Source organism: Gadus macrocephalus, chromosome 8 (assembly GCF_031168955.1).
Source record: "Gadus macrocephalus chromosome 8, ASM3116895v1".
Classification (NCBI taxonomy): Eukaryota; Metazoa; Chordata; class Actinopteri; order Gadiformes; family Gadidae; genus Gadus; species Gadus macrocephalus.
The window spans coordinates 4,597,430-4,608,731 of NC_082389.1; the positions used below are offsets into that span (position 1 = coordinate 4,597,430).

The 11,302-nt window shown below is 43.0% G+C and overlaps 1 protein-coding gene across 1 annotated transcript; it reads right to left on the bottom strand.

Moving 5' to 3' along the window:
* Nucleotides 1-5,392: 5,392 nt before the first annotated feature.
* Nucleotides 5,393-6,099, bottom strand: zgc:92591 (uncharacterized protein LOC436997 homolog). Its single transcript, XM_060058248.1, has 2 exons — nt 5,832-6,099; nt 5,393-5,746 (listed from the first exon to the last, which is right to left on the bottom strand). The coding sequence occupies exons 1-2, from the start codon at nt 5,964-5,966 to the stop codon at nt 5,510-5,512; spliced, it is 372 nt and encodes a 123-aa protein (XP_059914231.1). The 5' UTR covers nt 5,967-6,099; the 3' UTR covers nt 5,393-5,509.
* Between the last annotated feature and the right edge of the window lie 5,203 nt (nt 6,100-11,302).

Below are 11,302 nucleotides of genomic sequence, written 5' to 3' on the forward strand. Positions count from 1 at the left end.
CTTGATGTTTATTTTATCTAGCCATCTATTCTCTTGTTTTTGGCTATGTGAATGAACGTCCGCGTCGATGCCTCGATCGCAAGTCCAGTGTCGCGAGCGGACGTTGCCATGACATCTAGAAATCATACCGTATTTAATGGGTTGTAGTGAGTGTAACATAATTCACCTACAGTATTTTGTTATGTGTTGTTCTTTCAATTGTGTTAGGCATGTCGTTTACTGTCTTGGTGGTTCAGGGATCGCTGTCCCTTTTAAGGATTACGAGCGTCTCATGACGTCAGAGCCCATGCGGGATTTGTTTACCTTCAGCACGTTTTGATTCCCCGTTTCTCTCTTACTAAATAAACGAGTCACACAACTGTGTGCTCAACGTGCGAAATTGTGTCTCTCACTTATGGCAATTTCCACAGGGTTATCATTAATATTGATGTGTAGGGGTTGTTTATAACTCGTGAATAATATTGTTTAGACCACGGTCTGGGGGAATACTCTGATTCTGATTGGCTGCAGTGCGTGCATTAACTCCTGATATAGCCCTACAGACACCTGCTAAGTAGTTCCAGTCAGTGTTTAGATTCTCTGCCCAAGCCCGAGCCCGACGCGGGCCTGGTCGGGCCGATATTTCCCACCACTATACTCGGGCCGGGCCTTTGATCGAGCGTTTTTATTTTTATTTTACCATTGGTTTATTGGCCTAATCTGAGGAGAAATCTATGCCATGAACAGAAATATTGTAGGCCTTTATTACACGGGTCTTCTCAATGCCGTGGAACGCTCCGTTGACTTGCATGGGTAGTAGTCCGGTGACTTGTCTACCCCAGCGTCTACCGTTGCTATGCGACGTCACCGTCTTTGCGGACAAATTATTTCTCTGCTGATCAACACTACAAATGGCCAAAAGACTTGTATCCCCCCCCCCCCCCCCCCCCTCTTAAATACATACTATGGCAGAATTATCATTATTATTATTCTCATTCAACTTGAACATGTGTTTTTACAGTAGAGTGGTGGAGGGATGACGTATGTTGGCCAACCCGGAAGTGAGCGTCGCCCTGGATTCCCTCGACAAAAAGCCAACGGATTTTGGATTATTATAAATTGAAACAATTTATTAAATAAATATTTGTGAGATGTCATTACTCATTTGTGAGATGAGTTTGCTTCCTATTTATGTCGAGTATACACCCCTACTGTCCACAAGCATCCCCCATATGGATTTGGAGAATTGTTGCCACGTCCCAGTGGTGGAGGTATCATATATATGAAAGAGGGCATTAAATTATACTATAATGATCAATTAGGAGGCTGAAGCCCTAAAGGAAGTGATGCAATAGGTGACCGAGGGTCAACATTTGAGAACCCCTTTTATCAAAGGGGGTCTCAAAGGACTCATACGCTTCAACAGCGGCTGCAGCAGAAGTGTTGAGACGAAAGATATCGACATTTATAGAATATTCCCATTCACATGATTCTTCGCACGACCTGCAGGTTGGAGAGACTGAAATAACCCCCAAAATGAGTAATAATGTAAAAGCAGCCAAGTCCCACAAATTGCTTGAACTATTTATTTTGTTGATATGCATTATTGAAAAGTTTCAAGCATATGGATTTAATGCAATATCTACAAACAGTTCAAAATGGTACCATGAAATGTCTTGTTTATTGTATTAACCAGTTCATTTCTCTTTTGTGAAAGTCACCAAAAGTCAAAAAAAGTTCAACGCAAGGTCACAGGCTAACAGTGGAGCTGTGTTGGGAACCAGCAGCCAAGAGCTTCCATGGAAACTTTCTACCCATGCTAAATAGATTTAGTTGGCAGTTCCTTTTCTGCCCATTCTTTTTTAAACTTGGGGAAGCACTTTGCAGTACTGGGAGACACCATTTCTAACGGCAATGGAGCTAGATTCTAAAAATATCAAAAGATGCCCAAAGCAAATACCTTTAACCCATAGTTGTGTTTTATCAAATTAAAAAAAATTAAGAGTTTCATTGCCCACAAATTGAGCAGAAATATTTTGCATACAAATCTTTAAATAGTTTAACCACATTAAGAAAAATACATTTGTTAATTTTTTTTAATAGTGAAGCCACAAGTTTTGCACATTATCCAAACAGAATACCTGAAATGTTGATATTTCAGCCCTTTCGGGTTAAAACAAGAGAAAAGGACAACCTAAGAGTGAAAAGTTTGGGTTAGGTGACCTATAGTTCAAAGATGTCCCTGGTCAGGTAGACTAAATAAAAGTGTATTCCCAATTGCTCCAGGACATTCGTCTAATTTACTTGTGAGCTCTCCCTCAAGCCTAGAGAGACATCAGTGTTGAACCACCAACTGAAAGAGGGTATTTGCCATTAGTATGAGTGACAACATTTCATGGCTATTAATTTAGTTCATTATATTTAGCCGATTTGAATAGAATTTTCTAGCAGGTGAGGCTGTCAAAGAACTAAATATGGAGCAACTACAAAAAGTAAATTTGCAGCATGACCAAATTATACAAGAAGTATAGGAACTGTTCTAGCAGATATGTTTTAGAAGTCTCATTTGATAGGCAGGGAATAATTGTCTTTGTCACCCTGTAGTCATGCCATCAAATCTGTTGGGCAAAGTACCGCTACTGATTAATCCAGTAGACTCACCAGTCAAGTCCCCCTAGTTAGAAAATGGAAGAAACCCAGTTAGTCATGTTAATTATTCATGTTGTTACAAATGAAGACTAATACTTTCCACATATTGCGATCCAAGTTACTGGCTGCAGTCTTGGATTTTATAGTTCTATATGAATAGATTCAATTTACTAAACTATTAATCATGCTTCAGAAGAATTAACCTTTCTTGGATGGCAGATCTACCACAAGCCTCCATTGCCACAACCTCCAGATGGCTTACGACCTACGGCAACTCCTCGACTACTGCAAGCCAACAAATTGGCTCTTGCACACCAGACACGCATTTTCCTTTATTTTAGGTTTTCAAGCATCTTAAAATACCCAAATCATCGCTCCAATACACAAGTCAGCTAATGGCCTACAAGGAAATGCTGAAGCTAGTGTTAGTGATGGCGATAGATATGGACAAGCTTGCGTGTACAAATATGCAACTAGAATTGCAAGGTTCACAGCCCAGTTGCATAAGTGGTCACAACCGTTGGATTGTAAGCAAGGGTAAAAAACAACAACAACTTCCCACAAACTAGTCAACATGGTCAATTGAAAGCCTGTACAAAACGACCCTGGAATAGTCAAATGCAGCTTTACTGCGGATGAATTAAGCCAAATTGCATAAACATCCAATGGTAAACAGTATACAAATGCAATCAAGGTTGCACTCACACTAGGCCATCTGGCCGTGGCCGTCTCAACTGTGGCCTGGCCACGGTAGGCTCTTGTACATACGCCATCACGTCGCTAGCATCCAAACAATTCTACCAAACCTTAACCAACTAGTGAAAAATGGAACAAAACTTTAGCACACAGCCAGTGACTAATCACCTTGTCCAGGGGTGTTCCAACGTGGTTTACCAGAGGGCCTTGTGGACTTAAAGTAAGCCACACATTTGACAGAGACAGCACGGAATGACGTTAAACTAAGCTAATCTACAGGTTACTAGTGCTAGTGCAATTACATGAGCATTTTGCACAATATTTGTACTCCAATGCTACGTAAAGCAGGCTTCTTCAGAAACCCATAGCCTGCTACATTGAAGAGCATCTGTGACAAATCCTGACCAAGACCGAAAGATGTCTCTGGAAGCCACTACGGCCCACGCAGCAGATTACTGCGTGGACCGTGGTGGCTTCCAGATCAACCCTTCGGTGGACCATTCATACACATGTATTCCGAGGATGTTTTGAAGACACTGGAGTCCCATGGCACTAGATTCCTTTGAAGACTAAGTTGGTATGGGGGGGCCCAAAGGGGGCCCCCCCATAGATCTTGTCAGTCATCTAACACCTGTTAAGAAAAACACACACACCACAAGATACAAATCAGCAAAGCTAGGTTAACAAACAGCGGCGACATGCATGTCAAGGTGCAAAGAGCAGGGATACTGATGGCTTGTGTCTGAGGAGACAGCCCAAAAACGTCAACAATTAATAAAGGAAAATAACTTTTACTCACTGCGGTGGTCTGTTTCAAAGTGCCATGTTGGTAGCAATATTTGTCTGGGCTGTTCAGTCAAATGCCCACAAAAACAAACACGCAACAACGCATACTTTCAGTTTGTATAAAGTGACAATAGTGATCATCTGCAATCTAGATCGAAAACTTTCATCCCTCACTAAACTCAACCTCGATTGACACAGGCCAATGCGAAAAGTAAACCAAACCCATTGTTCACCTTTAATAAAGGGGTGCGTGACAGGTGATCTCAATTAAGAGCTAATCAGAAAGAACACTGATCGGCCATGAGTAAGACGTTCAAAACGAGGACGAGGATTTAACGGAATTGTTACCATTCAAATTCAAATTTCTTTATTATTGGATAGGGTATGATATCAATGATTTGGGCTTTGAGTAGGCCTATATTTCTTAAATTTTTTCACCCCTTCACCTTTTGAATATGAAATCTATAATCTCAGCCTCTCTATAATTTGCCCAACACATATTTTATTGTTCAAATAAAATCCCATCCTTATTTTGCCATTCATATCGAATCTTTACTGTCTTTCATTGTGCAACACAATCATCTAATAATTATTCATAACGCTCTTCCATCTCCTTGGCTGCATTAAGACGAGGCTCGGGTCAGAGCAAAGATCGGGATCCACACATGATAAGGGATAAAGTTATTTATTAGAATAAAGTAAGTATCATGAAATCTGTAAAGGGATTAGTGTAGTGTATGGAAGATTAGAAAATGTGCGATTATATGGTCATTGATTGGAACACGGCACTGGTGTCGGGTCAGCCCTCTCTTCTTCGTTACCAGACTCCGGTTGCATTGTGGGATAGCGTAGTGAACTCCGTGGTTTACTTTGGCGGTAGTACGCATTCGGAAACGTCTTCCGTACTGAGTATTCGGACGCGCTATATTTTTTGCGTACTACAAAATGCATACTATATAGTAGTCAAGTATGAGTATTCGGATTCAGCCATAGTTTTGTTTAATTTATTTCAGATCGCTAGGCTTGACAATCTCTGGAAACTTAACATAAAGGTCTTCTTGATAAAAAGTATTAGTGGTCATATAAGGAAAGCACTTATGAATGCTGATCTCTCAGTAGGCCCAAGTCAAGTCAATAGTTAAAACGATTTCCAAAACAATGGCGTTTCCATAAATCCAGAAGTCATGACACCATGATAGTCAACCAAAATAGCAGCCTACACCTCCATCTAGAGGCGGTAGATGGAACTCCGGTAGACTCTGAATCAACCAACAGCAACACATGAATGTGCATTAATTTATTCCAACAAAACAATTAAACCAAAATACAAAAATCCGGTTAACATTCCCTTCTTTTAGGAGGCTACATATCAAAATATGTAAAATAAAGTCCGCTCGTTTCATTTGGAGCTGGTGTATTTAGTGACCGCCTTGGTCCCCTCGGACACGGCGTGCTTTGCCAGCTCCCCGGGCAGCAGCAGCCTCACGGCGGTCTGCACCTCCCGGCTGGTGATGGTTGAGCGCTGGTTGTACTGCGCCAGGCGCGACGCCTCCGTGGCGATGCGCTCGAAGAGGTCGTTCACGAATGAGTTCATGATGCTCATGGCTTTGCTCGAGATGCCAGTGTCGGGGTGGACCTGAAAGAAGGAGAGAAAAATAGTTTAGCAACATCTTTTTTTTGGAGGGGGGGGGGTACACGTGTCTGACGACGTCACCACCCACCTGCTTCAAAACTTTGTAGATGTACATCGCGTAAGTCTCTCTCCTCTTGCCCCTTTTCTTTGCTTTTTTCTCCCCTCCTGCTCCTCCTCCGACGACCTTCACCTTCTTCTTCTTCTTTTGTACATCGTTAGCCATTATTGTGGCCTCATAAGAATGCGAATCGTCTGAGCGTTTATTCGACTTGCAGTGCCGTTTTGGAGGATAGTCCGCTTTTTCCCGAAGACGCACCTGTTTAATATCGATTAATGAGGTTTAATAATCAGCCGTTCATCTGACACACGTGTTGGCTGCGAGTACGCGTGGAGACACAGAAGCTTGAAGCGATGGGATTCACTCTGGGGCCATTGTGATGCATAATAGAAATACATTGAGGAAATAACATTGAGTCAAACATAAATAATACAATGCAGAGGAACGTCCACTAGGTGTCTTGCTTGTACCAGTTATTGCCACCACAGCCAACCATATCCGCAGCGACCAACGTGCACATTATAATCTGTTAAGATCATACACTCTGAACAACACTGTGTTATATATCCTACGTATACACTCGTAGGCCTACTTATATACATCCAATGTTACAAATTGTTGCTCTCTGGGATACTTTGAATACATGGATATTTTTGGGATCATGACCTCCTACTGAATTCCCCAGTAGAGACTGGTATGTTGTGTCTGACCCCGACATTTTTTAAACCCTGCCCCTCAACCCCATAGCATTTTAACACATTATCTAGGATACAAATCCATGCAACCAATGCTGTTGCTAGACTAATGATCTGTGTCTGTCCTTGCTGGCAGTTGGAGGGATCTTATCTGTTTAATAGATGAGCAGCAATCTGCCATTGCAGAAGTGGACAGATCTTAGTCTAGTCATTGTACAGCCTTTTATGTCCAATATCCTCCCTATCGAAGGATATTGGAGTTCACATTTATCCATCCACGTTCATTGTCCTCAAACAAAACGCGTCATTTGGAGTTAAACATCCACATTTCGTTCTAGTGAATTCTGCTATTAATTATAATAAACAGTGATTAATTACCAAAAACAGGACAACATTATTACATTTCTTGGGCAATTTTGATCCAATTTAAAGTGTCTTGAGTAATCATGGCTGTACGGTCGACATGCTTTGTGCTAGTCTGTCTAGTTTGAACGCACCCTCCTTCTCATCATCAAATCAAGCTGAACAATTCGTTCCACAAAGACGTATCCAAGGCCCACTGAACCGATTGGTTACCTGCATGCTCTGAGCTGTATAGCACACATCTGTAGACTCCTCCCCCTTGCGTCCAAGGCAGAATCTTCCCCCTCAGTTGTTATTCCTTTGATTGGAACTCATATTAAGATAAGTGCATGCTCACATTTTATGCCACTATCAAGGTAACGTTTCATCAATTCTACTATCTCAGGGTCAGGGAATGTGTTAACCTAACAATCGTTAGTACTTGGCACTTTGTTCTATGAACATCTTTACTGTACCAACAGCGATATATTATTGTTATGACAAATTTACTCATTGTAAGTCGCTTTTGATAAAAGCGTCTGCTTAATGTAAAAGTGAATGTAAATCTAGGCAGAGCTTAAACTAAGGGTGGTAGTGTTGTTTTGCTCTGAATCCCAAACCCTTGTGGTTCCATTCCCTTGTTAAGGACCAATTATGATGTGTGCTTACGTTTACAGATTACAGGACAGGTGTGGTGAGAGGCGGGCCCTCCTGGTGTTATCAGCCAGCAGGTAAGGTTCACACCTGATGGGTCTCCATGCACTCTGAACACACTTCTCCCCTTCGTTTTGAGGATTTCCTCATTGAAGACGGGGGGTTCATTGAGAGAATGGATGAGTCTTGCCTTTTTCAATAGTTTAGTACAATCTACTGTTTCATAGCATTGTGTTGCCTATATTTTGATGACTGTGTGCTCTTGAAATGGGATTTCAGATTTCGGTCACTATGACAACATAAATACAGTGTGGACACCTTCTCCTGTGTTCCAAGTCTGAATCTGAAGTATTTAAAGGTCCCATGACATGCTATTTTATGTATTCTTTAATATAGGTATTAGTGGGCAACTAACACAGTATTCAAAGACGTTCCCTAAATTCAGCCGTGGTGCAGAGTTACAGCCACTCCGAGCCAGTCGCACATTGAGCTTCCCCCAAATGCGCTGTTTCGGTGGGCGTGTCAAGGAGGAGGGTGGGGGTGTGGCCCTGAGCAGCTTGCAGCCACCATGCGCTCTGTTTACAGTGGATGTATCGCAATGGCGAGCCGCACACAGCCTTTAGCCGTGTTCTGTAAATATTCTAGAACACACGGGAGTCCTGGAGCTCTATATCTAAATATTATCATATAGCCTACACAGATATCTATATCATATAATATATATTATCACGGCCAAAAGCTGTGTGAGCCGATATTATGAATCTCAAACGACCGCGTTGGGTTCTCCGACGTTCCTGGTTCTTCAACGTCCACATCAATGTGAATACACACACTGTAACGCAAGTGTTTCTTGTCGGTTCTTTGACGTGTCTTGTATTTCCACAACGAGACTGTCGTGGGGGTTATCTGAGCCATGGTTGAGAAGGAATTGGGGGAAAGGAACTTTGATTTGACTCGCTGAAGTACATGAACTGCGACATGCCGCCGGTTGCCGCGAGGCACCATCGCCCGGCAGCAGGCAGCCGGCCGCAGGCAGCGCGCGGTTCAGTCGACTTCAGGTTGATGTGAAAGTGGAAGAACCAGAGACGTCGCAGAACCCGACAAAGTCGTTTGTGATTCATAATATCGTCTGGAGGCGCACACAATATGTTATATGATATAGATATCTATGTATATGATATTATTTAGATATAGAGCTCCAGGACTGTAACGCAATTGTTGTACACTTCCTTGTTATTTGGATAACCGTTCTGCTGTTGGTGTGATGGAGCAAACACGTCGGACTCTCGTATCTGGTATTTCTACATCGAGACTCGTATTGGGGGTTATCTCAGCCAAGGTTGAGAATGAATTGGGGCGAAGGAACTTTGGCTTTGACTCCCTCAAGAACATGAACCACGACATGGAGGAGAAAGGGATTGTTGGCGGCGAATGTCTCCCGCTTGAGCCCCGCTGAGGAACCACCGCCGGAGGCGGAGGTGCATAAGCGCTGCCTGGCAAAGATCCCTTTCTCCTCCTTGTCGTGGTTCATGTTCTTGAGGGAGTCAAAGGTTCTGCGACGTCTCTGGTTCTTCCACTTTCACATCAACCTGAAGTCGACTGAACCGCGCGCTGCCTGCGGCCGGCTGCCCGCTGCCGGGCGATGGTGCCTCGCGGCAACCGGCGGCATGTCGCAGTTCATGTACTTCAGCGAGTCAAACCAAAGTTCCTTTCCCCCAATTCCTTCTCAACCATGGCTTAGATAACCCCCACGACAGTCTCGTTGTGGAAATACAAGACTCGTCAAAGAACCGACAAGAAACACTTGCGTTACAGTGTGTGTATTCACACACACACACACACATGTGGCGCTCGCACGGTCGAGTCTCATTGGCGGGCCAACGTCTCTGGGCGGGCCAGGCAGAGTAAGGGGAGGAGCTGAGATTCCTCATGACGTCATGAGCACAGATTTCCAAATCAGCGCGCTTGAGCCTCCGTTTTTTCAAAGGCGAGCAGAACAGCTAGTGCTCGTTTTACACCAAACGCAAGTTTTAGCCACTGGGGGACCATAGGCAGGCTAGGGGAACTCATATTTATGTTAGAAAACCTCATAAATTGAGATTTTCATGTCATGGGACCTTTAAGGTTGAAAAGACTTCACTGTTCCCATATGCCTTATTTCTTGGTAACTGATTACATTTGCATATTACCCATAGCGCCACCATTTTAAACTTCATATAAAGAAAGGAATTAATGAAATAAACACATTACCTTACCCTGCAACAAATTTCATTAAACGGTTAGCACTTAACACTTAAGACCTGGGCAGATTGAAAAGATATCAACATGGATTTTCCTTTTTAACAGGATGACGTGGAATGTTAAATATTCAAATCAAATGAAAGTTAAATCGAGACATGGCAGGTGATTCATACAATGGTTGATACAATGTGCGCTTGCGGCGGTTCTAATCACAATAATTAATATGTAAAGGAGACCTGTTTCGTTAAACAGTTCAGATCCATCAGCACACTTGTCAAGATGAGACAGTTTAGGAATGATGTATAGCCAGAGTGAAAGGTTGTGGGGCTTTCTCTAAGAATTAGCCGGATTAATCCACAACGCGAGCGTAGTGTCGACCAGTACCAGGACTACTGGGATATGTATGTCCAGAACACTAGTAATTCACTAGTAATGTTCTTTTTCCAAAGGAATCTAAATGATAAAATGGCGTTTTATATGCTAAAAGGTAATGTACATACTAGCATCAGAGCAACCCGCTTTATTCCACTAATAGTCCAGGTTCAAAAGCATACATTGTCCAGGTTATTCTCTGTAATAAATGAATTAATGCATCGACTGAACCCAGCTGCCCGATTGTATATTCAGAGCCACTGGTTAAAGTCACATTACAAATACAATAAAGACAGGGAACTAGTGTAGAAAGGAAGCATGGAGTGTCTCAAATAGCTCTTCCACCACCTCCTCCTTATTAATATTCACTGCATTATGCGGCACATTCTACCATCCACTTGAAAGCCAATTACGGTTGAGGAGCCTAGCACTTCCAACCTCCATTTTGCAACAACAGGCATGCCGGCTTGTGTGTACCCCCAGTTATGTTTCCAAAGGCTAATAGATTTTGCAAAAGCAACATCCACGGCATGCAAATAATAACACCGCGTGTGAACGTTAAAACTATTGACGTTCTGTTTGTGAACATCGGGGCATAATTACAGATGCAAATGTATGCAGAGCGCAGGACGACTTTATTTATTATCCCCTAACGCTGGATATCAAGATGTGTGTGTTTTGCATGTGTGGCATTCAATCTAAACATACTCTCGCTCTGTCTTCACGCGGTGAACATCCAATGTCGGCCCGGCCTTAAGGTAGGCCTTCGCGTTCCCGTCACTCTGGTAAACTGACAGTTTGGGCTTTTTCCCTTCATGCAGAGCAGATGACGGGGCCCTTCCAAACCGCTCGGTGCTAACCCTCTGTTGCCAGCTGTGTACTTTGATAACGACGTGCAAACACGGGGTCTGTCTACACGCTTGGCTCCTGGTCTCTTTTAGCAACGCTATTCCCCTCGCTATTCCCCTCAGTCTCCAGCAGCAGAGCTGTGGTTCTGCGCGCACGCTCGCCCGCACCAGTTCTGTTTATCGTAAATAAAGTAGCAGCTATGCTACGGCGGTCTAATCCGTCCCTCAACTGCCATTTTTAAGCAATAGACTTCTTATTCAACCTCTTTAGCTTGCGATACAAAAACATCATGGCCAGCTCTGACTGCTTTGCCTGTTATGTTGTGCATTTGACAAATACAATTACTTG

Excerpts from the sequence above, each read along its gene's own strand:
- zgc:92591 (XM_060058248.1), bottom strand. The coding sequence starts at position 5,966 with ATGGCTAACGATGTACAAAAGAAGAAGAAGAAGGTGAAGGTCGTCGGA. Across the intron at positions 5,747-5,831 it reads TCTACAAAGTTTTGAAGCAG|GTCCACCCCGACACTGGCAT; the intron begins GTGGGTGGTGAC and ends TCCTTCTTTCAG.